Raw genomic sequence first — 27,905 nt, 5'->3', positions numbered from 1 at the left:
ACGTATGTATGTATATGGATGTCCAGATATATGAAAAAGTTATATAAATTATGAATATGTAATTATAATAATGATTGTAAAAAGTATAATTATAATTTCTTTTTATTTATATAAGCAATTCTTTAGCCATAGCTTTTAATTCTTTCTTTGCAATTTTTCCTGTACTTGTATGTGGTAAAGCATTTAGAAATATCACTCCAGCGCGAAGCTTATATTGATCCATCATGTTATTTGTCACCAAGTCTATTAGTTCTTGTTCCGTTACCTGCGCATATGCAATTTAATCATTATTGCATTATAGAATACATGATTTTATACTCTGCATTAAAAAGTAATCTATAAAAATAATTAGTGACAATAGATTTGTTAATAAATTGACTATAAACATTTAGAAAAAAAAGCTCTCGAAAGATTCTTAAAATTTTGATACTATTTATAAATTATGAATTTCTTAAAAGTTACAATTTTGTGAACGTAAACACTCACTCTTGTAGCCTTATCATATTTGTAACAAAATTGTACCTCGACTCCTGGCGTCTTGACGACAAAAGCAACAGGATGTTCATCGTCTATTGGATGAGGAATTGCTGTTACTGCAACTTCCAATACTGCTGGATGCAATAGTAAGACACTCTCGATTTCTCCAGGTGAGATTTGATATCCTCTGTATTTTATACGGTTTTTTATTCTATCGACAATAAAAAGTTCTCCATTTTCATCGAAATAACTAATGTCATCCGAATGCAGCCATCCTAAAAAAATTGGGTTTATATTATATGTAATATTATTACTATTAAATATTTTATTGCGTCCTCTTAGGTTTTTGTGTATTATTTGGTTTAATTAAATTTAGGTTATACGTATATTATATATACATATGTTTATATACTACGCAAAACAATTAGGGAAGCGCTTTAAAACTTGCATGTGTATGGTGTATGTGTACGTCAATGTTAAGAGAATGTGTGCGTGATGCGTGTGTGTGCGTGTCAGCAGAGATAAGGACCCCATGGTTCGTCACTCCGCGGTAGTTAACGACTCCAAACTTTCTCTGCTGTGTGTGTAAGTGTGTGTGAGTGTATAGGTGGGGATGTGTGTGTACGTGTGTGGGTGTATGTGAGTGTGTATGTGGGTGTATGCGCGCACACCCACATACCCACACCCACCCACCCATACACCCACACACATAGCAGCGGGAGTGACGAAACGTGGGGTCCTTATCTCTGCTGACAAACACACACACACACACACACACGCATCACGCACACACTTAACATTGACGTACACATACACCATCACATGATGTGCAAAATCCAACCGAGCAACCTTCCCATGGTGCACATTGGATAACGCGAATGCCGGCGGTATTGCTAAAAATCTTGCAAAATGCAGGGGTGACTTTGAAATGCGATAACTCGGCTCCTAGGCATGATAGAGCAATGTTTCTTGCGGCATTTTAAAGGGAAGAGTTCCTACTTCAAAGCCAATGTGGTGGCATTTATGGTTCCATCCCTGCTTTTTCCATGGACAATTACAAAGTCAAGAAATTTCCAGAGTTTTTTCGCCATCTGATTTTAAGCTTCACACAAAAAACAGTTTGATGAGACGAATAATGCTACATTACCCACTTTAAAGTTGAGGCTTTGCCCGTTAAAATGCGCTCAGAAACATTGTTCTACGACCTCTCTAAGCCGAGATATGGCTTCTTAAAAATCATCAAATTTTGCAAGTTTTAAAGCGCTCCCCTAATTGTTTTGCGTAGTGTATATACTCGTAACTCGAAAACAAATGCTTTTTGAAAAAAATTTTTCAAATAAAAATTATAGGGCTTTAAGTAGCGCATTAAGTAGTAATATTAGTGTGACTATAAATAACATTGTTAAGAGCACGAAATTGAGTTCTTATATTTCTACGAATACCGTCAAAATAAAAAAAATTGTTTTTTATTTTAATGGCATTCGTAGATATATAAGAACTTTTTTAAAGGAGTTGTTCACCTTAAAATGAACAAAATGGTTATATAAGAAAAGATGTGTTTCTTATTTTCACCTAAACTACAACATATCTTAAGCTCATGAAAATCGGAGAGGGATTTCACCATCTTTCTTTGTAAGAGGAATCAGTTATTGAGTGGTTGATTTTTCAGTGAAATCTTACTGTCATAATCAGTGAAACATAAAATGGAGGAAGTGGAGGAAACATAAAGTGTGAATATTTTTCCTAAAGTTTGTAACGACGCCCCCCGTATCGTTCCCGACCGTCCACCCGTCGGAAGGCTGCGCCTGGCGAACACCGGCCGGGCTCGGCAGGCGCCGAGCGCCACATTTAATTAATCAAACCGTTAAACACGGTTCACCGTAAACGCCCGACGCGCGCCGAAATAAACCGAGTACCATCACCCCCACTCCCTCTCCTTCGATCCAGCCTCCGATCCCGTTACTCGATCCGTATAAAAAGAGAGCTCGCGATAAGAGCTCTCTCAGATACCGTTCCGACTCCGCCGTACCGGAGAATCCATCCGCCCGGAAAAAGAGACCGAGATAGACGAGTACGCTGCCTCTGCGGAGATAATCTCCGTGCTCCGAACTTCCGGCTTCCGCTTCCACTGTTCCCCCGACTTCGAGGTAGAGGTCCTCTGTCTCCCCCGAGATATTCTCGAGAGTCCGGGGTTCCGACCGCGCCCCGCAAAAAGCGCGCTGACGTCAGCGGGTGGAGCTCCGCCGCCTTCGTCGAGGTTTCTCGACCGTCAGTGCGTTCCTCCCTCCGCACCCCATACGGACGGCCGTGACACACCGAGCCGTCGCGTCATTTAATAAATCACGGTCTACGTAATCCTGCCGACAACGCGGCCGACTACTACGCGCGCCGTTCGATTGCGCTCTCTTCGATATATCGAAGAGAGCGGCCGCTCTCAGCTGACGCGTTTTTCTACCCGCGCCGACTCGCGTCGCGACAACACCGAGCGCCCCTCGCGCCGCCCCGACCCCGCGTCTAGCGGGCGACGTAAACACGACCATCCCGCTCATACACACATACACACCGGCGTACGTGTCAACCAACACTCCGAGGCGATTTAAAGACCCGCATAATATCCGGAGATTTAAAGACAGGCGTTACACACACACACATACACACGAACACTTGTAAATACTAACACCTAGATTTAATAAACTGTATATATTATACCCAATACTACGTTCGTTGTCTCACCCTTTTTACGAGCCCTGATCCCGACCGAGTTATTCCGAGCTCGCGAAAAGCGACCGTTACAAGTTTAGAGAAATACTTATAGTAATCTTTGATGAAATTTTGTCATTGTTTCAATCAGTGACATTTTCATTTGTTCAACATTTATGTAATATGTCTAATATTATATTTTAACAATTTATTTTAATCAAACTTTGATTTGCATAAAGCTTTATTTATGTAATTTTTTAATAAATAATAAGCAATATCTAAAAAGTTTTGGAAGTTAACCAAGATTATAACCTCGATAATGTCAGAGTCGAAATCATTTGGGAAAGATGGAGAAAAGACACTAATATGAAAAAAAATGTATAGATTTCTTTTACCTTGTTCATCAACAATATTTTTAGTTGCTTCAAGATTTTTGTAATAGCCATTCATTAAAGTTTCCGTCTTTATGCACAATTCTCCCAAGTGATTTGGTCCAAGAGCCTTTCCGTTTTCTAGGTCAACGATTTTCATCTGTACATTCTGAAGTACTGTTCCGCAAGATCCACTCTTATGACTCGATTTCTGCAGTGTCCCAAATGCACTAAGTTCTGTCATTCCTTGAAACGAAGATAAATGATTAAGTTTTTATTACATATTTTGTTAGTATAGATATTTTATATTTTATATATATGCATATATATATATATATATATTTATTTATATTAATATTCATATTAATTGATATTGAGATATTTAATTATATTAAAATAATATCTTACCAAAACCTTGTAATATTTGCACATGTGATAAAATACATCTTATTTTTTCGTGTACTTTCAGTTCAATTCTTGAACCGCCAAAAATTATACTTTTTAAAGACGATAATGGAAATTTTTGTATGTGATTTGCTCTGAGAAACCGATTTATCATATACGTGCTTAGAAAGACCATAGTTATCTAAATAGCACAAGAAATCATAAAAAAGTTTATCATTAAAGATCATCATAGAAGATCATCATAAAAGATTTATACTTTTGTGTCTTATTATTATATGTAAAAATGTAAAATGCATATGTTACTTGATATTCCCAGGTAAGAAAGCATGCAGACAAATTTTAGCATATCATTTTAATTTTAATATAACAATGTATAATATTGTGTTATAAAAAAAATGTAATTTAAATTTTAAAGTTATTGATTTTATAATATGTAGCAATTTTTATAAAATTGCCTTTATAAAATAAATATTACTAATTGTAGTATTAGCGCAAATCATCTTAGCAAATTTTTGCTGAATACATTTCAGAATTTAATTTTGTAAATCATGTTATGAAAATCATTACAGTATAAAATTGTATAATTATTTTTTTAACATTCTTGAATCTAAAATTTCACAAAGAAATTTGAGATAGTATGCATAAAACATGTATGAATTATGCAACATAATATAAAATTTATAGCACAAAAATATCAAGCTGTTAAGAATTATGTAGGCCATCCTATATAAAAATAATTTTATTATTTATTATTTATAAAATTATTATTTATAAAATAATGTTTAACAAAAATTTCAATCAAATTGATATGTCTCTATATATGTAATTTTCATTTTTTCTAAAGTTAGGAAGAGACGAATTTAAAATTACTCGCGCGCATTTATAATAAATAAAAAAAGTGCCTTTTTAAAACTTTTATTTTTTATATTATATAAAGATTTTTCGTCACTCCCCTCTCTCTCTTATTTTTCACATAAAGTGAAAGATAAATTTTATTGCAAGCAATGTTTATCTTTTTTGCTCTTTTACCTTGTATTTTTCGATTAATAGATATATCATTTCTTCGTCGAATTCCGGATAAAGGATCACTTTGGCGCCCTGCGCGATCGACATGAAATTTATTATTATTCCGGTCATCCAATAAAGTGACGAGAACCAAATTGCGACTCCATCGATCAAGTCTATGTTCTTATCGGTGCCGAGACGCAACAAAGAATAATTGGATATTTCAACGCCTTTCGGTGGTCCCGTGGTACCTGACGAATGTATGATGCACATCGTTTTTTTTATATCATCGTGATCGATATACTGGAAATTCTCCACTTCCGTATCACTGTACGTGCTCAAGATGTCGGAAAACGAGATGGCGTCGGGATAGTCGCCGAAAACCACAATCGTGGGATTGTAATTACATTTTTTTATTGCACTCAGGATAACGTTAACGGATTTCTCGCTGCAGAATATTACTTTTGGAATAGTGAGTTGCATAGCATGCAGCGTGTTGTCTAATGACAAATAGCACACAATTAATTAAGGGACTACATTAATATTAAACACTAAATAAAATAAATAATACATAAATATTATTTTACAACTACATAATAAAAAGGATCTATTTTAATTAATTTAAAATAGATAAAATATAATTAAAATATGATTATAATAAAAATATAATAAAAATATAGTAAATGTTGTAAGGTTATACATTACTATTCGACTACTCGGTATATTAAACTCGCGCATACGTCTGTGCGTCTGCGGTTGCGTGATGACGTCGGTATGTCGTCTGCCCTGGGCTGCGTTCGGAAACATCACCCGAGTGCATTCCTTCTCTTTCTATATCATTTCTCAGCGATATAGAAAGAGAAGGAATGCACTCGGGTGACGTTTCCGAACGCAGCCCTAGTAACGGGTTGCGAGTAAGACAAGCGAGGGAGATTTAAAACATGTGAGTGAGAGTCTTGTGAGAGACATTGTAAAGAGTACACGCATATTGACTTCAAGACATTATAATTGTATTATTGGCTCCCGCAGTTTATTAATTAAACTTCTTTAACCATTTATAAAGAAGCTTGAGTTCTGATTTAATTGAAATCGTCCAGAAGAATTATCCGCTGATCAATATACCCTCATCCTGACATCTAAGAGAGGTTCTCCGGTTAACCCAAAGGGACTTTCTTACAATATATACATTAGGGTGGTTCTTATATGGGTTTTTCAATTTTAATGTTGGATAGTCGTAAATCGGCTTTAAATGTGAAAAAAAAAATCTAATTTTTTCAGATTTTTATTTTGAGCCCTGAGTCTCCCTGTTGGCACGTAATTTTCTTTTTCATTTAAAAAATATTTATTTAAGTTAGTTCTAGTCTAAAATAGCAACATTTTATGAAATACGTTTCATTGCCGTGAAAATAGTAAAACATCGTATATGAGGTATTTCACTCGAGTTGTGTTATACTACACACAAATTGAGTGAAAAAATTTAAATTATTATTTTACGGAGTATCAATATATCGATTAATTTATTATTTTCCATTGATTTTTTTTTTGTTGAAGAATTTTTTTTTTGTATTCTTTTTTAATACAGCTTATTTTCTTGTATTGGTAGTCCTGATGATACATTGAGCTTTTGTTTTAGGTATTTCACGTGCAAACAGGGTGACTCAGGGCTGAAAATAAAAATCTGAAAAAATTAGAGAATCATTTTTTCTACATTTGGAGCTGATTTATGACCATCCAACATGATCTTCCATTTAACGACCACCCTAATATACATATAATAAAATTTTGACAATATTAAAATATTATTATAATAAAAAAATATAAAATAAATATTATAAAATATAATAAAAAAATATAATAAATTTAAAATAGATAAAATTATATTTATTATATTTAGAATTACTTCTCTCTGATTATATTAATCAAAAATTGCGTTATCGCGGAAGAACTTACGCAAGTCCATGTTTTCGTTCCACGGATTGAAGATTGCGTTAATATAAATTGCCGCCAAGCAGGGCACGATGGAATTGAGATGATTATTTGTGCACACACTGACAATATCGCTAGATTTGATTTCTCGTTCTTGTAGCCACAATGCGCATCTTACGACTTTATTTTGTAACTCCGCATAAGTAACTTCTTTTTCAGTGCATGCGTCGAGCTGTAATTTTATTGCTATTTTAGTAAGTGTCTCAAAACTGGGTTGAACGGAAAGTTTGTGCCGTTTTTTTGGTCAAATTAAAAGATTATGTTTTTAAATTTACATGTAACTTTATTCATTAAGGTATTCGCCCTTTTTCTCGGTAACCTTTAGCCATCTTTTGGGTAGCTTCATGATTCCATCTATGTAGAACTTTTCAGTTTTTTGGGCGAAAAACTGTTCCAAGTTATTTTTGCAGGCTTCCAAGGAAGTGAAGTTGTCATGTCTTTTTGGTCACTCGGCAGAAATTGATACAGCTTGGCTGGGATGTTCTACCCCACCCGTCGTATTCACCGGACCTTGCACTCTCCGATTATCATTTATTCCAGTCCCTGCAAAATTTTCTTAACGGCAAGAACTTCACTTCCTTGGAAGCCTGCAAAAATAACTTGAAACAGTTTTTCGCCCAAAAAACTAAAAAGTTCTACATGGATGGAATCATGAAGCTACCCAAAAGATTGCTAAAGGTTATCGAGAAAAACGGCGAATACCTTAATGAATAAAGTTACATGTAAATAAAAAAATCATCTTTTAATTTGACCAAAAAAAATGGCACGAACTTTTCGTTCAACCCAATACCAAACGTTTTATTGTAGATTGTTTTTAGTCATAGTTAAAAAAACATTAGGTGATTTTGAAATATCTTAAGTTTATTTTCAATATCTTATAATTTCTCTAAAATGTTTACTCGTTATAAAATTAAAAATGCAAATCAAATTTTTATGCCTGTTCATATAACAAATATTTTATAGAATCAAACATATACATATTTTATAATAACTGTTAAATTTTTAGTTTAATTGGTTTCTTTTAGTTGACAACACTCGCTCAAGTAGTTCCCTTCACACACACTCGCACTTTTTCGAGCGCACGCACGAAGTGTCGTTTTTTGTCATGTCAGCATTTTGCGTATTATCCATTATAAGTAATTTACTACTGTAATAAAATTAAGAAAATAAATAGTGTGATAACAATAACATTATATTGTCAGAAGTTTGTTGAGAAATAATAGTTTTAGTGTTAGAATATTTTTTATTTTCATTATATAATAATTTTATTACTGTTAATTTTGACAAATTGGGAACGAAAATTTCACTACAATTGTCGAAACAATAAAAGATTTCGCGATTGAATTGAATAGCATTTGTTTGGAAACTTATGTTTCCTCTCATACAAATGTCTCTACTTATTTTTAGCAAGTATTTTTAATAATACAAATACGAATATATACATGTGATATGATATAATAACATTAATAATACAATTATACAATATAATATAGATATAAATAGTACAGTATAAATAGAAAATAGTGTCGGGTTAATAAGAGAGCGCAAGAAATACACAAGCGCGAAAAAATTATAATATTTTCAAAAAAGTTTGATTATATAAAAAACATTTAGAACTCTTGATCCTGTTTTATTTTCGCTAATTGTCAAAATTAAATATTAAAATAATATATGATAAAATAGAATATAGTTTAAGATATAAGACTGTGCATATAGAATATCATATACATATACAAAATCCAGCTTTAGTAACACAAATTTATGTTGTGTATATCTTATAAATATTTTGATAGAAGAACAATTGATATAAAATACACAGGTGCTATTGTTCTCCCATAATTATCAATATCTTTCAATAAGTACTATACAATTTCAGAAAATACTTCTTTTCAAATTATATTTCTCATTACTTAGGCACGGAAATTTATTTATTACTTATTAGCTCGAAAATTTCTTTTTTTTCTAAAATGTCTAGTATTTATATCATGTGTAAGTGTTGACTTACGTGTGCCATTTTGTCTCCATGACTTTTAATCTTATTCCACATCATTTCTCCAATATTCTTATAGTTAGGCATAGACGTTGTTTCTCCCTTATAAATATTGTTTTCTACAATAAAAGTCTAAAAATAATAAATAAATTTGATTATTAATAAACGCAATACATGCCTTTGCAAGCCTTTATAGCTTTTTGTTTTGTATTTGTAATCTATATCACGCTATGTTGACAGTGAATTTTTGTTTAAATATTATAAAAAAGGTTAATTATATAATTATATGCGTTTTTATATTTACCCTTGAATCGTTTGTAGTCATTTCGTTGGAAATAATGGAGTTTTAGATCCTATGTTTAAAATGGACACAGTATTAAACAGTATAATGATTAACAGCTTTTCTAAAGATGTTGCTTGTTGTCTATAAGTATGGATTAATTAGATTTTCGTTTCGAGTGCTTGAAGATTTGTTAGATCTTTGTTAGATTTTTAAATGATACAAAAAGATATATGATATTCTTCAGGTAATGTTTCGTAATGGAAAAGTTTTATGAATTATGCCTATAGTTTTATTGGCAATTCTTTTTGGTAAGAGGGATAAAAAACAAAAGGTTATAAACGTGCTCAGGATAAGGTCAGTAATTAATAAGGTTCGGCAAACAAAGTTATAAGACATCTCAAATCTCTCTCTTTCTCTGAAAAAAGACTCAATGATCTACGTTAGTTCTTTATAACAATGCAAAGAGAAAAGTTGAAGGATATACCCAGACAGCACAGTAACGTTTTAAAAACGTATTAAAAAGGTACATGCTGGACGTTTCGTACGTATTTAAAACATCCAGATTAGATCCGCAGACATCTTTCGGACATTTTAAAGAGATCCAGTGTTACTAATTTGGACAATCAAAAAATGTCCATTTTAAGGACTGAACGGACTAAAATTGGACCTGTTTCGAACATTAAACGAATTTTTTATTATTATTCCTAACAGCACACATGTTCGAAAGACGCTCAGAGGACATCCAGAGAACGAATTTTCATCCTCTGGATGTCTTCTGAACGTTTTTTGAACGTGTGCATTATTTTTTATTATATATTAGGTAGGTATATAGGTAAAGTTCATTTTTAATGTAAATTAGAGTTAACTTGTTAGCAACTTATTAATTGCGCAAAAAATTGTAACTGTTAACAAATTAAATTCTTAATATATAGCATTAAAATTGAACTTTAATAAAGAAAGAACAAATTTAGTAGCTTAATTTTATATATATTTTAAGTTTTATTATTGTTTTAAAGTAGTTTCTATTTATAGCATATTATAAAACAATAATTGCATCTATTTCAAATAATGCAAACATAAATAATAAAACATCTCTAATTTTTATCAACACATTACAATGCATTATTCCGTATATGCTTATAATAATTACAAAACAATTAAGACGGAATATTATTTTGTGCATGTTGTTACATCTAGAATATATTATATATAACACATATTAAAAGAAATGAGTTATTTAAGGAACATATATAAAATCGATTTCTTACAAATAAGACACGGCATGTGAATCATCTTATTATTCACAAATTGAATTATTCCATCATCAATACTTGAACTATGGATGTTCTACAAGTAGATTGACAATCCTACAACCATAGAAATATTCAAAACACATGACATTTAAAGAATATCTATCATTAACAAGAATATCTATCATTCTATCCAACGAAATATATTATATTTGAAATGCTTTTACACTACGAAGTCATTGCACTATCAAGCTATTCTTGATATATTTTCAAAAATTAACATAAAAACTAAAAATGCTGAAAGTATGAAGTTGGTATTCAGATAAGAGTCGGAAATAATCCAAATTGATACTTCTGCTTTTATATGAATGTTCAGATTAGAAATGCTATATAAACATTTAGTGATGATAGAAGACAATAAACACAATTATGAAAAATTAATATAAGCGTTATTTAGTTTCAATATATACAGCGTGTCCGGTGTTGCCCCATTCGTGCAGGTAGAGGGAATTAACCTGAATAGGAAAGTTCTCTACTGTTTTGCGATCTTCGCAATAATTAATGAGTAATTAATTTTAAAAAATCGACTAATTCACGCGCGTGTACAAGCGCGCGGCGAGAAGAGACCGCCTACTGTTATGGTACTCAGCGCACGGCGAAATAGTAAAAAGAGCGCTCTATAAAAGAAAATGCCTACGTATGAGCGGTGCGTTTCCCTCTCTTTCTTGCGTCCCTCCATATCTCACTCTCTCTCTCTCTCTCTCTCTCTCTCTCTCTCTCTCTCTCTCTCTCTCTCTCTCTCTCTCTCTCCTCTCTCTCTCTCTCTCTCTCTCTCTCTCTCTCTCTCTCTCTCTCTCTCTCTCTCTCTCTCTCTCTCTCTCTCTCTCTCTCTCTCTCTCTCTCTCTCTCTCTCTCTCTCTCTCTCTCTCTCTCTCCTCTCTCTCTCTCTCTCTCTCTTTCTCTCTCTCTCGCGCGTTTCTCTCACCTTTCTCGTATTTCTCTCTCTTCTCTAGCGTTTCTCTCTCTTTCTCTCTCTCTCTCTCTCTCTCTCTCTCTCTCTCTCTCTCTCTCTCTCTCTCTCTCTCTCTCTCTCTCTCTTCTCTCTCTCTCTCTCTCTCTCTCTCTCTCTCTCTCTCCTCTCTCTCTCTCTCTCGTTTCTCTCACTTTTCAGGTTTCTCTCTTCTCTCGCGTTTCTCTCTTTTTCGCGAAAGAGAGAAAGATACGCGAAAGAGGTGAAAAAAAATTAAGAGAAAGAGAAAAACGCGAGAAGAAAAAGAAACGCGAGAAGTGAGAAAAACGTGAAAGAGAGAAAGGGATGCAAGAGGCGACAGAAACGCGAGAAGAAAAAGAAACGCAAAAGAGAAAAACGGATGCGAGGCGACGCAACAGAAGAAAGAGAAACGCGACAGAGAGAGAAAGGTACGCGAGAGACGAGAAACGCGAAAAGAGAAAGAAACACGAAAGAGAGAAAGGGATGCGAGAGGCGACAGCAACGCGAGAGAGAAAGGTACGCGAGAGAGAAAGGTACGCGAGAGAGACGAAAGAAACGCGAAAGAAGAAAGAAACGCGGAAGGGAAAGGAAGAAAGGGATGCGAGGCGACAGAAATGCGAGAGAAGAGAGAAAAACGCGAAAAGTGAGAGAAATGCGAGAGAAAGAGAAAGGTATGCGAAAGAGATGAGATAAACGCGAGAGAGAGAGAGAGAGAGAGAGAGAGAGAGAGAGAGAGAGAGAGAGAGAGAAAGAAACGCGAGAGAAGAGAGAGAAACGCGAGAGAAAGATGGGAAATGCGAGAAAAAGAAAAAGAGACGCGAGAAAGAAAGAGAAACGCGCCGCTTGTACGTACATTTTCTTTTGTAGAGCGCTCCTTTCACTACTTTGCCGTGCACTAAATACCATAACAGTAGATGGTTTCTTCTCGCCACGCGCTTTGTACACACGTGCGAATTGGTCGATCTTGTTTAATTAATTATTTATTAATTATTGCGAAGATCGCAAAACGATAGATGACTTTCTTATTCGTTAATCGCCTCTACCGCATACGATGGGTGGGGAGCGATCGACATCGGACATCCTGTACAAGTATAAATAAAATTAATTAGAAAGTGAAAATCATCTTAAAAAAAATTAAAAATTAAATCAGTTATTCGTTTTTTTCTTTTTCGCTTTGTGGTATGTTGCAATATTAAGGGACGTCTCAGCGATGATGAGTGCCCAATGCCCAATACAGCTAATGCGAATTCTTTATCTTGGAATAAATCTGGCGGACAAGTGCCAATATATGAAATAAAATTATTTCCTTAATTTTCCCCTTTCAGCAGCTCTTCTTAACCATCCTTGAATAAATTTTTCCGCTTCTTTGGTTGTTTCACAATATCGTCCTTTTTGTGATGCACCTATTTAAAATAATATATCATTATTAAAATCAAACATAAAATTACTTAATTTATAACAAAATGAGAGATGAATATTCATATATTATTCGTTTTCATTAAATTTATTTTTGTTTGAAATTTATACTTGAAACTTTTCTAGGATGTAATACTCACTTATTAGAAGTTTGCAAATGTTGAGATTACAAAAGGATTTTTTCTTTTTTCTTCCAAAAAAACTATATTTATCTGCAATCTCATTAGTTAGCATCATGGATAAAGCTCTTCTAATAAATTCATATCCATTATTCCCTCCTATTTGTATCAATTCATTCATCTAAAAAATAAATAAATGTTGCTCTTACAAACTAAATATAATTAAAAAGAGAAATAACATATTTTACATATAAAAAGTCTGAATTGTTAGAAATATTTATTTTATTTAATTTATTTAACTATATGATTAACTTAAAAATAATTTACATTATATACATATATGTAAATTATTTTTAAAATAAATGTGAGCTAAACTTTAATTACCGCTTTAATAATTTCATCATCATTCTCTAGAATAAGTTCCACTGTCTGAAGATCTTCTTCGGTTTTAAGCGGAAGAGGTACATCTTTATTATTGAATATTGAAATTATTTCTTCCTTTTCTTTGGTACTTGTTTCTTGAGAGTTATTTTTTAGTTGCAGTTTAATTTCTTTAACCTCAGACAATATATCAATAACAATACTCCGTATTAAATAATTCTGGCCCATTAAATTCTTAGCAGTCTTCTCTGAAAAAGTCATTTCAATTTATATTTAAATTTACTAGTCATTACACATACACGCACGCGCGTGCGTGTGTGCGTGCGTGTGAGCGTGTGTGCGTTCGTGAGTGTGAGCGTGGTGCGTGAGTTTGTGTGTGTGCGTGTATGTGTGTATGTGTAATGACTAGTAAATAATAATGTTTATTACCGTCAAGTTTCTCTCTCTTACTAGAGCAAGCTGAATTGCATGGCGTACCTACAGAAATATTTATATATATATTAACCAATTCTTGTAAAAAAATTAATTTTTTAAATAAAAATATTTAATTTTCTATTATTTCTTACTGTACTGTCAACAGTGTCTCTCGAAATTATTTCTATAAATGTGTATAAGACTATAAAATGAAAATAAAATTGTATATAAAATACACTTACTAACTAGCGTTGTTTCATAATATTGTGAATCATCATTTTCACTAAGAATTGAATTATCTGTAAAAAGTATTTTAAAAATATAAGATATATACATATAAACAAAAGAGAAAAAATGTATAAAATTCTACATGCTTATTATAAATCTAATTCTACAAGAAATTATGTGATAAATATTTGTCATTTGTTATAGTATTGTGGCACATGGATTGTACGGTAATATATACAGAAGGAAATTGTCCATCAAAGTAGATTTATACAGGGTGGCCCATTTTAAGTGACGCACACAGTTACCTCGTAAGGTTAGCAATGTGGCAAAAAGTGTTGTATACAAAATGTATACAAAAGTTGTAGGATTCAGAGAGGGACGTTTTGTCGTAAGCATAATCTTATTCCAGGTGGAAGCATTTTTGAGATTTCAAGGTCATCATTACTTTTTTAAACGGAACTACTATAATTTTCTTAAATAAATCGATTCCTCGTAATATTTGGCGTAAAAATTGTTAAAATTGAATAATCGAAAATTGAATAATCGAAAATTGAATGGTTTACGAGATATTTTATGAAAAACACTCTTGTATTTAAAAAAAATTTGCAATTTGCAATGTGTAACTGCACTTTTTTTTAAATAACTTTTTTTATACCAATTGATTTATCTCATTATTCTATGCAGAAAATTATTAAGGTAAGATTTATCGACAAATAAGTATATTACAAGATATTTCATATTTTTTGTTAAAATATGTCAGAATGAAGCATAAAATATCTCATAAACCATTCAGTTTTCTATGACTATTCAACTTTAACAATTTTTTATGCCAAATTTACGAGGAATCGATTTATGTAAGAAAATTATATTGGTTTCGTTTAAAAAAGTAATGATGATCTCGAAATCTCAAAAATGCCTCCTAGAATAAGATCATGCTTACGACACAAGACGTTCCCCTCTGACCCCTACAACTTTTGTATACATTTTTTTGCCATATTGCTAACCTTACGAGATAACTGCATGCGTCACAAACAAATATATAGTATATATAATATTTATATTATGCACAAGTGTTAATTAAAATATACGATTAGTTAATATATAAATTAATATATAAATATAAAAACTTACTATTTTCTGTATTGTATGAAGACTCATCATATGTAGACTGATTTACGTTAAGTGATGTAGAACTTTCTTTTCTTAAAGAACTACATTTTTTCTGCTGTATTTTAGTTTTCGTTTTTAATATTGGTGGTTCTGATAATAATGAGGTTTCTAAATCCTCTTCTGATGAAGTAAACGTTTTCTGAATTCTTTTTCTTTTAGCGTTCTCTTCTATTTCAGAATTTAAGTCACTTGTCACTTCAGCGGTACGTGCTTTTGAGCGTGCTTTGAAATAGTCATCTTAAAAAATTAAAAAATATATTTGTTCTATTTTGCATTAATTTTATATAATTATATAAAAACTAGTAAATACATTTTAGGTATAGTAAATATATGAGCTATAAAGCCTGGTAAGGCGCGATAAATAATGCGTGTAGAATTTGATTATTGTTTAATTGTTGCTAAAGAATCGAACAAGAGCCGAAACGCGTACAAATAATAAAGTAAATATCTATTATAAATACTTCGCGCATTATTACCGCGCAAGACTCTCATGTAGCGCGTTTTACTACATCAATGATATTTTATCTGAGCCTTTCCTTTCAATGTAACATTTATTTTAAATATAAGAACTCACCAAAAGTAGAATTTCTGAAGCTTCTAATTTTATAGCTGGGCCAGCATGTATTTAAAGATTCATGCTTTTTTATTGCAGTCATTAATTTTTCCCGTGAATATGTAGGCCAATGGCAAAACTGCCCTTGTATCCATATTGAGGGTACCGCTTCCACAGAACAATCTTCTTCGAATTGAATAACAGTCCACGTTTTTTCACACATTTTACATAAATAACTAAAACATAAACAATTTAAACGTAAACAACTCGTAATCAAGAATGTAACCATTTCAATAATTTTAATGGTAAAGAAAAAGAAAAAAAGTAAAGAATAATCACCCATTGACTTTTTTTCTTAATTAATTATAGGCAATGCAACATTTTTTATTTCGATTTTATAAAAAATATTTGTTAATAGGATATATAATAGTTAATATATATTAAACAATTTGTTAATAGGAGGTAATTGCGAAATATATATAAGATCAGGAAAAGCTTAAATCTTTAAAATTAATTAAATTTAAAAATCAGTTTAAAATCAGTTTAAAAAAGTCAATGTAATTTTTAAATCAGTTTTTAAAAAAGTTGAAAAAAGAACAAAAAATTATAAAAACAAAACTCTTTTTCATAAATTTGAAAAAGTTTTTCTGCAATAAAAAAGATAATAGTAATCGTTGATGATAACATTAACAATTAATGTTTGCATAAATGTATTAATGGAAATATTACATGTTTTTCCTCCCAATTTAATATCACACATTTAAATGAAATATCTGCTACATTAAATACTTCAAGAGGACCAACATTGTCAACAGAACAGATTCCAATATCTTTTGATTCGCAGGGACGCGTATAGAAATTTTCAACAATCAAAAACTTTCTGCCAATTAATTTAAAGGCATTATTCCAATGCACAATATTTTCAATTAAAATTATGTCTCCATTGATAAGAGTACAACAATTATTAGGATGATCTATACGCAACACAAAGTCTTGTAAAATAATTTTTTTAAATTGTTTACAAATGTTAAGATTAAGAATCGGACCAGCACAATGTTCCTTTTCATAAATAGGATATTTTTTATTTGTCCTTTCTACTATTTGAACTTGATGAAAATTTTGTTCGCTTTTCCTTTTAATTATTTGTGCTAACGGTTTTTCACCTTTACGAATGGATTTTAAAATATTTTGTAAATAATTTTCAAATGGGAAAGCGCTGAAATTGTCTAATGGGCCATGAATTTTTACATCTTCAGAAAGATGCAACAAATTATGAACATTATGAGATATATTTTCTGCACCATATAAAATTTTAAATGTGTTCACAAAATACAAAAGAAGTTTAGAAGCATAATCAATAAAGCATGAATATTTTGAAGACGTTAATATAATTATTGCAAAATGTAAACAAAGAAAATTTATGTATCTATCATTATTTAATATTTTTCGAAGTACAACAGGACCAGTGTAAAACAAAAATTGCCTAAACTCAGTAGCTTTCCATCTTTTTGCTTCAAGTAATGATCGAGGTTTACGGTTAAATTCTATTGGCATATTTTTAGCTTGATTAATTAAATTAGAAGATATATTTGCAATATCCCGATATGATAATTTTACGGAAGGTTTTCCAAAACACCAAAAATTTACTACTAGTTTTTTTACGACTCCAAGGCAAATTAAATGCATATAATCTAAGGGAAAAGATTTAATCATATCAAGACCAGGAATCTGTTCTAATAAGCTTGTGCCATTATGATGATCTTCTTGAACTTTTAATCTGTAATCTTTATCTGTTCTTAAACGTAAATGATTAGTATTAGGAAAGCAGACACGATTATTAATATAAGTACCTTCCTCATAACATTTAGTACACGAACAATAACCCATATGACCAATTGTATAGGTAATATAAGCTTTCGCTACTGCATCACAAATAAAATGAGAAATTTTGACAGAATAATGTTTAGTATCGATAACAATTCCATTATTAATAACAATTGATATATCTTCAACAAAATCGCTTAAGTAACAGTTAACGTTTTTAGGTTTTTCATAGCCATGATAAATGCCAATCATATCTACATTACTATGATGTTTGACAAGCCGACATAAAATGGGATAAACTTGACTTCCAGAACTTTTTGCCAAAGGCAGACCATCTATATTAATTGCAAGTTCTATAATTCCAGTATTCTTAAAAAAATCATTAGAGTAATTTATAAGATTTTTTATACAATTCTCTACACCGAAATGATAATATTGCCCAGGTTCAATAACTTTACTTACAATTGTACGACAAGTGTTTAAAAGACTTCGAGCATCAGTGGGTAATTCAGGAATACGAATTTTTAATAATTTTAATAAATCACTTAATGCTGCATGCGAAATATTATGCGTCAATGACCACTGTCTTAAATTTAATTGTATATTTTCTTCTGAATTATTTTCTTTAGTACTGTCATGAGAAAAATACTTATATATATCAGAATTGACTGAATCTGAAGGTGAGTGGGAGAAAAGTGGAAGATATTCATTTGATTTATCAGATTCATAAAAGAACAAATCTGATTCTAAAATGTTTTCAGAAAGTTCTGGTTGCGATTCTGGTTGTATGTCATTGGTAGAGATATTTGTTGGTAGGATACTTATATTTGTTGGTTCAGAGGATCTTGTAATAATTTTAGGAGGATTAGGCTCAGGTTCAGAAAAGACTTCTTCTTGGAAACGCTTTCTCTTTGCTCTCATATAATATTTCTTAATTTCGGACATTATTAAATTCTCAACTTACAGATGAGAAAATAGATGCTGATGGAATGACAGATTCACAGAACTAAAAATAAAATCTAAATTTATATAAAAAATATTTTATACGGTTAATTTTATAACTAATTTTGTAATTAAATTTAATATAAACAAATTTATTTCTTAAGTTTTATTTAAAATTTGAAATTTTTTCTAGCAATGAAATTAAAATTATTTATTTCAAATTTTAATTTAAAAAGTATCTATTGGATATTTTTTGTTTGCAGAAAAACGTTAAATTGTCGCTCGACAAGAAAAAGTTATAAATTGTACAAATAACACTTTTAGTATTAGAAAATCTGTCATCTTGACACTATAAACAAAATTATTTTGCCTTGCTAAAATAATGTGCCATATATGAATGTATATATGAATGTATATGAAATATATCAGCATACATCAGCATCTTAAAGGTAAACTATATTAAGTCACTTTGTAAATTTTTAGTAGACTGTTTGAAATTTTTATTAGTTTCAATGCTAATTTGCAACACTTACAAAGATATTTCAATAAGTGACATAATTATGGATTATGGGTAAATTTTAGTTACATTTAAATTGGAAAATGTTTTACTGCATACTTTTCGAAAAATATGATTTAATATACAGTTTACCTCTGAGATGATGATGTATAACTTATATATATACATATATACATACATATACAATAATATATATAACTTTTATATATATACAAAATATGTGTATATGTATACATATACAGGGTGTTGAAAAAAAAAGGTAAAATAATTTAAGGGAATTTAGTTTGCCTCAAAATAAGTTAAAAAGTTTTAATAAACATGGGTCCGCAAAGAAGTCATTTTTGAGATATTTGCAATATGTCATATAACTTAACTTACCTATAATTTAATTTAATTTACCTATATTCACATGAATATTTCTTCTTTAAGATAAGGTAAAATACCAGCTTATTTTTTCGCATAAATTATAATAAAAATAATTTAAAACAAAAAAATATAAATTATAAAAAAAAATAAAATTAAAAATATTTCAAAAACGATTTATTTGCGGACTCATGTTTATTAAGACTTTTCGACTTGTTTTTGGGCATACTAAATCCCCTTAAAATATTTTACCCTTTTTTTTCAACACCCTGTATATATATATATATATATATATATATATATACATATACATACATATATATATATATATATATACATATATATATATATATATACATATATGTATATTACTCAATGAGACATCGTATATAAACATATATACAATGTCTCATTTTAAAAGTTATATTTAAATAATTTCAAAAGAGTAAGTTTTATAAATAGAATTAATCAGATATTATTAAAATAAAATCGTCGAAAAATGAATATTTAACGAAATATTTCATATTTTATCAAGAAAATTTATATAACTAATTTAAACAATACAATAGTTTAAATATATATATATATTCCCTAATATAATCTTCAGACGTAAGATCTCTCTTTGTATTATAGAATGTTAAGATACAAATTAAGATACATAATCTTCTCGCTTTTAATAATTCATAGTCATAATTCAACATGTCTGTAGTGGTACATCATAAATTTTAACAAAATGTAATAAGTTTACAACTTCTTGATGATTATTTTTTCATTTTTTTTTAGAAATTGTGTCTGTTTAAAATATATTCCCATCATGTATCATCCCATCAAAAAGCAGTATACAGTATTTATCAAGAAGTATTTATCAAAAAGATAAAGGAATGAATCAATTGATAAATCGTGAAATATATCGTAACAAATATCTAAATACATTAGAAGTAAAATACATTAGAGACATTGCGACTAATGCGATGAAAGAAATATATAAATATATATATATATATATATATATATTACTTTTGATATCATTTTACTATATATATATACATATGGAGGGATAAAAGCCATAGTGGGTAAGTCAAATTTTTTAAAATATTGACTCGTGTGCATAGATGCACTCTATACAATATATAAATTGCATCTAATGTACAAGTTAATGTTCTAAAAAATTTGACTTACACCACTATGGCTTTTACTCCTCCATATATATATATATATATTAAGTAATATATATATATATATATATATATATATATATATAACTTTTGATATATATTATTATATATCAAAGTAATGATTTCTTTTACCGCATTAGTCGCAATGTTTCTTATGTTTTCTACTTTTAATGTCTTCTTCATGTATTTAGATATCTGTTACGATATATTTCACAATTTATCAATTGATTCTTTCGTCTTTTTGATAAATATTTCTTGATAAATACTAATATATTTTTTAATGATGATACATGACGAGAATATATATATTTTAAACATAATTTCTAAAAAAATTAAAAAATTAAAAAATAAAAAATAAATTTAATTAAAAAATTAAAAAATAATCATCAAGAAGTTGCAAACTTATTACATTTTTTTAAGGCTTATGATCTATCACTATGGACATGTTGAATTATGACGTTAAGACTAAAAGCGAAAGACATCTGTCCCATTGCGAGCAAATAATCAAAGCAAAAATTGCTTCAAGAGCACAAAGATTATAAACATATAATTATATTTTACCTTATATTCAATGTTGAGTACCAAATGTTGACTTCCAGACAAAACAGTACTAGATGTTACCAATGTTGACTTCCAGATAAAACAAAATGTTGTGTAAGATGTTCTTTGTAACGTTTCTCCACTGTATGCGTAACAGATGGTCTGAAATATAAAACTTGATTAAATTACAAGAAAAAGATGCGATAGAAAAATCCAGAATTATACTATATGTATTCAAAATTTTAAATAAATGTTTTGCGATAAAACATTTTAAGGTGTCTTTATGCATGGATGGGATGTATATGAACTTTAATAAACTTTTATATTAAAATGAAGAAACTTAATGAAGAAACAATAAAATTATAATTAGCCCTAAATATTGCAATTATAATAACAAGGTACGTAATGGAAGTTGACTTCTTTTAATGAACCAAGTTCACAATAGACAATAATTTTAATAAAAATCAATGTGTTAATTGTTAAAAACGATTAAAGAATTCAAATAATGCATTTCAGAATGTCATATGAAATGATATGCCTTAGGATTAATTATATTTTTCATTTTATTTGGAATTTTGTTACCATAACCTTACTATTTTTCGAAAGATTGAATTTACAAGAAAGTGCACGGAAAATATGAAAAATATATGAAAAAATATGTACGCTAATTAATTTATAATTTTATAAAGTTTATTAATGAATATAATAATGAAATAAATAAGGATTACCTTCTAGTATATGCGCAGCACCAATCTTCGAGAACTGGCGAAGGCGGGAAGGACGAGAAAAATTGAATATCACATGCACGTAATATTCGGTCAGAAAACATCATAAACAAGTGAATGCTCACGAGATATTCTTTTTAGATCTATCGCGGATCTAAAAGCATCCTCAATCACGAGGCAAGTAAAACAGAGTATGTATACTCCGTTTAACGAAAGAATGTTCACAGGCCTGCGTTCGGGACCCATGCTCTTAGCACTCTGAGTGTGTTTCTGTCCTAGTTCACCTTTTCGTAAATAACAAAGATAGAAAACGACACTCTGGCTCTAAGAGCGTGTGGTTCCCGAACGCAATCAAAAGATCAGACAAAATTTCGACGAACATTTTTTATATATACATAAAACATTTTTAAAACGTCTAAATATAAATATACTTTTAACGTCCAATAATGAACATTTTTTAAACATCTAAAATAAATATACTTTGAACGTCGAATAATGGATATTCTTAAAACGTTCATATTATGTCCATGGATGTTCGGACTAAATAAAAACCAAAACTGGACGTCCAATGGACATTGTATGCTGTCTGGGTATTTTAGAAATACACACACACACACACAGATGTGATTTTAAACTTTAATGCGACATCTTAAACAGAATTGCAATTCGAATTGATAACTTTTAAATCACAATTTAAAAACCGACATTAAAAAACCGACTTTTTAGATTGACATAGGGGAAAGCATGCTAAATCGTGTCATTCGTTAAATCGTACCTCTACTGTATTTCTTAAACAAAATTAAAAATAAGAGTTAAACTTTTTCTTATATCGTACTGATACGATTTACTAAATTCATTTTTTTATTTAGGCATTAATTTTTATCTTTATATTTATAATAGATGGACAACTAAAGAAAATATTATTAAAGTTTATAATTATATTGAGATAAGACTCTTCATCAATATTTTTGTGTAATACAATAACTATTTTTGTTAAACACTAAGAATATAAAGGCTCGATATATATCAAATATAAATCGGTAATAGATAGGCTATTCGAGCCGTACGCGGATGTCGGTGCGTCGATTCCAACGAAAATTAATTTTTCGTTAGAATTAACTAATTGTGCACGGGGCACCGACATCCGCGTACGACTCGAATAGCCTATCTATTACCGATTTATATTTGATATATATCGAGCCTTTATATTCTTAGTGTTTAATTCACGCCGGCTGAAAAAGGCATTATTTACAAATAGTTGTTTATCAAGGCAGAGAAAAATATAGAGTCGAAGGGTCTGAATAGCTCAGATGGTGAGAGCAGTCGCCCGGCAAGCGAAAGGTCTCGGGTTCGATTCCCGATTCAGCGACTTTCGGATCTATATTTTTCTCGCCTACATTTCTTTAGGGGGGACAGAGGGGATCTTTGGAATTAAAAATCTCGAATTGAGATTGTTCCGTAATAAAGTCTTGGCGGTGTACCAAGCAAAATTTGTGCCCCGTGCACAATTAGTTAATTCCAACGAAAAATTAATTTCGTTGGAATCGACGCACCGACATCCGCGTACGGCTCGAATAGCCTATCTATTACCGATTTATATTTTTGTTAAATTTTTGAAGAGAATTTTTGATTATAAATATAACATTCTTATAGATATGTTTTGTTGTAGACTTTTGTAGAAAATAAAACTTTATTTTTTTTACAATTTCTTAATTTTATTATTAGAGATTTAAAAACTCATGGTTACAATTTAGCAAACTGGTATTTTAAATCGTGCTAAATATTATCTTTCTTTGTAATTTTTAATTTACAATATGAAACAATAATGTTGTGTTAATGTTTAGCGTATTTCGTTGACAAAGAATTATAGTTTCAAAAAAATAAAAAAATTTTATTTCTTTGATAGTTTTAATATTTACCTTAGGGAGTATGATTTAGCATACTTATCCCTAATTCAGCGTAAAATTATTATATCGGGTTTCACCAAAACGCATTTTAAAAGTAAAGTTTGAATGCGCTTTTTATCCCATTAAATTACGTCAACTGATTTACTCCGTGCAATTCATGAAAGATATAGTGATTTCGTTTAAAAAAATTAAGTTAACCTTGGAAATAATCCCTTTGGATCCAAGGCCAAATAAAAATCATTATCGGATGATTTTTTCTCAATATCAAATAACGTTTACTTGAAACATTTTTTAAGATAACGCAAAGTTTCTGATGAGATTTATGTGGATCTTCTAAGATGGGACATCCTGTATATGAAAAAGTTTGGATTTGAGTTTGTTTGAAATTTAATCTTTTTTCTTAAAAATAATAAGTTTTTATTTACGGACAATGTGATCTATATAATTATAATGTAGTCTAGTATAATTACATTTCATATGTATTACTTTGTAATTGTAATTGGAAGATAAAATAAAATTCTAGTAAAATTTTTTTTTCATTTTAATATTTATAAAATGCTTATTATATATCTTTTTCTAGCTTATATTTTTACAAAATATTAACAATTAATTGTGTTGTAAAATTACATCGTAAAATGGCATAAATGTATGTAGATACGTAAAAGAATATGTTGGCATTAGTTGTATAAAAGTTTGAACAAATAAAATAATATTTAACATTATTTTATTAGCTGTTTAAAAACAATTATGAAATTAATGCAATTTGCCAAATGCATAATTGTATACTACTAATTTATAATCAATGCTAAGCACCATTTAGAAATTCCATTAATTTGAGCAGTATAATCTATACAATAATGAGAGTATATACGAGACAGTGATTCTTAATATGACTCAGATATGCAAAGTTTATATTGATCTTAAATTCATTTTGCGCAATTTAGAATTTGAGAAACATTTTTTTTACATTATATACTATATATATACTGTATATACATTTTATAAACTATATAATATATACACTATATAAAATATATTGTAAAAATTAACAGAATCTTTAGTCACACACACTTTGCGTTAATTATAAATTATCAGTGTACAATTAACTAATTAGCCATTTGTATTATATTTGTATTTGTTATTAAATACAATTTTTTTTTTTGTATTTGTTATTAAATACAAATTAAATTTTTAACAGTATTTAACAACTTTTTATTTTGTTGAACTGCTTCACTTGTTACATACAAGTTTGAATATATTTTTATATAAGTGGCATGTATTTTTTACTTGTTTTTAAATTATAGTTCAAAAATATTTTTTAATTCTATTTAAAAGTGTAAAGTTATTTAGAGATAATTAAATCGAAGTAAAAAATGATAATAATAGCCAACCACAGTTAAGTAAGGCGCGCATACACTTAATTGTTAATCTGTAAAAATAATGTTAAAAAATAAGTGTTTTGATTTTTTTTCGGGCCATTTTCAGTTAAATCATAATTATAAACAGAGATTATATAAATAAATCCGCAAAGCAATCAAACAAAATAATAAATAAAAATAAATAAAAAGGAGGATGGGTAAAATCATCGGATTTTGGCCCAAGCGATGGAACCTTTTTTATGCATGTTTTCTTATATTTTTGGATATGCTGAATTCAAATCAAACGTTACTTTCAAGGTGCACCGATGGGAAAATATTGAAAATCGCATTTAAATTGCAGTTCTGCTCTTAGCATGACCCAAGATCAATGACGTAGACGTGGCGGCTATCTCATCTCGTGTGTGTGTGTTTGTATGTGTGTGTGTTAAAAGTCAAGCATTACAAAAAATATTGTATATGGCATGTGCGGAAGACAACGAATTACGTCGCGCGTGAAGTTGCCGCATTCGCCTCAGCTTATGATACAGATACATTCACACTCGTACTTGTGCCTTCGGCTCATGCTACAACTTCACGCGCGACGTAATTCATTGTTTTCCACACTTGCCACACAAGATATTATTGGGATATTTCAGAAAAAAATTAGTTTTATTCTCACATTTAGACTGACTTACAGTCAAATTCGGCTCTATTTAAAAAAAAAACTATTTTTATTAGAGCGCTTAGATTTATCTTTTCATATTTTCCGGCAATAATTACTCCGGCGTGGCGTTATAATATATTTCTTCATTTTTTTATTGATCGGAATGGATAAGATTTGTAACATTTGTGGCGTAAGCTTAGCTAAAAAAGCAAGATCATCATATCGTCATGTAAGTGATAATATGTTTGAATGCGTAATATGTTACAGAAAATCTCATCGTGACCAAACTCAAGCTGTTCAAAGCACAATTCCAAATAAATACGACGAAGGGTCATGCTAAGAGCAGAACTGCAATTTAAATGCGATTTTCAATATTTTCCCATCGGTGCACCTTGAAAATAACGTTTGATTTGAATTCAACACATCCAAAAATATAAGAAGACATGCATAAAAAAGTTCCATCGTTTGGGCCAAAATCCGGTGATTTTACCCATCCTCCTTTGTTATTAATACGTATAAAAATTTATACCGAAGTCTCTCAGGTCATTAAGAGCAATTCAAAAATAGAGAGTTCAATAATATAGCTTTAGATACATCTCAGGCATCTTTAAAATGTGTCGCTTTCATTTAGCAGACCAGGAAGCAAAGATATATGATACAAAGATATTATGTATAAGCATATACATAAACGCAATAAATAGATACTAAAAATATTTCATGAAAAAAACATTACTGATGGACAAACATGATTAAATAAATATACGCAAAGTAATGAAATGTGTTAATCAAGAAGATATGTTAATCAAGAATAATATGTTAAAGAAAAGGCAATGCAATGCAAAATTTTATCGAGAAAATTCCTTTACTGCACTTGGCTCTTATTGCCATTTTTTACTTCGATTTAATTATATTCAGTAGAACTTTTATAATTGTATTTGTTTAAAAATATCTCTTTTTCTATTAAGAATTTTTACATAAATATTCAAATTAAATGGATCATTGAATAGCCAAGATAAAATTTATGAGAAATTTTTAAATTGTTAAATAGATAAATTAAAATAGTTAAACTAATCTCTGAATTTTTATTTCTAAATTTGTTTGCTAAGAATGAAATTAAATGTTACAATAAAAAATTACAAAATTTCATCGATAAAGTGACATTGAATAAGAGAGCTGAATGACATACGTCATCCACAGATGTTATAATTTAAGCATTTCGTTAAAATTAAAAAAGAAGTATTTCTACACTGTCGGCAATACGAATATAAATAAAAATGTTTTATGCCATAAAAATCAAAATGTGTAAAAAATTGCTAGAATCAAGCACACATAATGACAATAAATCGAATTCACATAATAATACAATATATTCATAAATATTGTAACAGAAAGACTTACTAATCCCTCGAAAATGGAACGAAGGGTTGTGTACAGCTCCTTACTGATGACTCGTCACGGAAGGACTAAACTTTGCTTGCTTCTAGTTTCACGATGCAATGCTTACTAGTAATGTCGTGACGTTAAAGGGCGCTCATTGATTGCACTGTGCATCGTAATTATACGAATGATCGCAGTATCTGTTATTTACGACAGTGTCTCATGACATATCGCAACAAGCAACCAATACACTATCAAGTTTAATAGAGTCTGCTCTACTTTTATATGCATACGATAAAATTATTAAAAATAGAACGAACATGTGTAAGCAAGAAATAATGTGATATATGACGACATATAAAATATTTTTCTCTATAAAAAACGAATCAAAAGAAAAATAAAAATAATTACAAAAAAAATGAAAATTGCTATTCAGAATAGAATCCATATCGATATCCAGTTAAATGAGCAAATAGATAGACGTAAATTAAGCTTCGAAATCTCATTAAATAAATAAATAGACGCGTTTGCCTAATTTTGATCATGAATTATTTTTTTAATAAAAAACAATTAAATTTAATATTAATAAAAATAATTATTAAATTCATTAATAATTTTTATTAATATATTTTATTAATTAATTTTATTATTATTATTATATTTTCAATTATTATATTTATTATTATTATTATTATTATATTTTCACTTATTTTTTACATTTATTATTACTATTATTATTTATGTACAATTGTATAACATAATCTCTTTCGAATG

At 29.7% G+C, this 27,905-nt stretch overlaps 2 protein-coding genes across 5 annotated transcripts; both read right to left on the bottom strand.

Moving 5' to 3' along the window:
• On the bottom strand, window positions 1-27,293 carry LOC145933224 (luciferin 4-monooxygenase-like). Of its 3 annotated transcripts, none has more exons than XM_083032794.1 (10): window positions 27,153-27,293; window positions 23,931-24,080; window positions 9,239-9,358; window positions 8,950-9,066; window positions 6,909-7,116; window positions 4,983-5,458; window positions 3,957-4,134; window positions 3,573-3,794; window positions 523-752; window positions 1-265 (listed from the first exon to the last, which is right to left on the bottom strand). In XM_083032794.1, exons 3-10 carry the CDS (start codon window positions 9,257-9,259, stop codon window positions 107-109), a joined length of 1,611 nt encoding a protein of 536 aa, XP_082888920.1. In that variant the 5' UTR covers window positions 9,260-9,358; window positions 23,931-24,080; window positions 27,153-27,293; the 3' UTR covers window positions 1-106. The 3 variants fall into 3 exon arrangements, with proteins under 3 accessions (XP_082888920.1, XP_082888921.1, XP_082888922.1); XM_083032795.1 differs by having other exon boundaries at window positions 9,239-9,287; XM_083032796.1 differs by having other exon boundaries at window positions 206-336.
• Window positions 10,410-21,979, bottom strand: LOC145947497 (uncharacterized). 2 transcript variants are annotated; one of them, XR_014427179.1, is made up of 10 exons: window positions 21,829-21,979; window positions 21,122-21,262; window positions 15,761-15,975; window positions 15,148-15,423; window positions 14,031-14,087; window positions 13,804-13,851; window positions 13,378-13,622; window positions 13,015-13,174; window positions 12,312-12,861; window positions 10,410-10,584 (listed from the first exon to the last, which is right to left on the bottom strand). XR_014427179.1 is itself a non-coding variant. In XM_083057283.1 (9 exons), the coding sequence occupies exons 3-9, from the start codon at window positions 15,960-15,962 to the stop codon at window positions 12,758-12,760; spliced, it is 1,092 nt and encodes a 363-aa protein (XP_082913409.1). In that variant the 5' UTR covers window positions 15,963-15,975; window positions 21,122-21,262; window positions 21,829-21,979; the 3' UTR covers window positions 11,849-12,757. The 2 variants fall into 2 exon arrangements, 1 of the variants encoding a protein (XP_082913409.1); XM_083057283.1 differs by lacking the exon at window positions 10,410-10,584 and having other exon boundaries at window positions 11,849-12,861.
• Window positions 27,294-27,905: the final 612 nt, after the last annotated feature.

Source organism: Prenolepis imparis, unplaced genomic scaffold (genome assembly GCF_030444845.1).
Source record: "Prenolepis imparis isolate NDT839.2.m4 unplaced genomic scaffold, iyPreImpa1.0 SCAF_2, whole genome shotgun sequence".
Classification (NCBI taxonomy): domain Eukaryota; kingdom Metazoa; phylum Arthropoda; class Insecta; order Hymenoptera; family Formicidae; genus Prenolepis; species Prenolepis imparis.
The sequence above is the reverse complement of the archived record's forward strand: the minus strand, read 5'-3'. Positions and strand labels throughout refer to the sequence as shown.

Excerpts from the sequence above, each read along its gene's own strand:
- LOC145933224 (XM_083032794.1), bottom strand. The coding sequence starts at position 9,259 with ATGACTACAAACGATTCAAGG. Across the intron at positions 9,067-9,238 it reads TGACTACAAACGATTCAAGG|ACTTTTATTGTAGAAAACAA; the intron begins GTAAATATAAAA and ends TATTATTTTTAG. Across the intron at positions 4,135-4,982 it reads TATTAATCGAAAAATACAAG|ATAACTATGGTCTTTCTAAG; the intron begins GTAAAAGAGCAA and ends TGTGCTATTTAG.
- LOC145947497 (XM_083057283.1), bottom strand. The coding sequence starts at position 15,962 with ATGTGTGAAAAAACGTGGACTGTTATTCAATTCGAAGAAGATTGTTCT. Across the intron at positions 15,424-15,760 it reads CTTCAGAAATTCTACTTTTG|ATGACTATTTCAAAGCACGC; the intron begins GTGAGTTCTTAT and ends TAATTTTTTAAG. Across the intron at positions 13,852-14,030 it reads TTATGAAACAACGCTAGTTA|GTACGCCATGCAATTCAGCT; the intron begins GTAAGTGTATTT and ends ATATTTCTGTAG.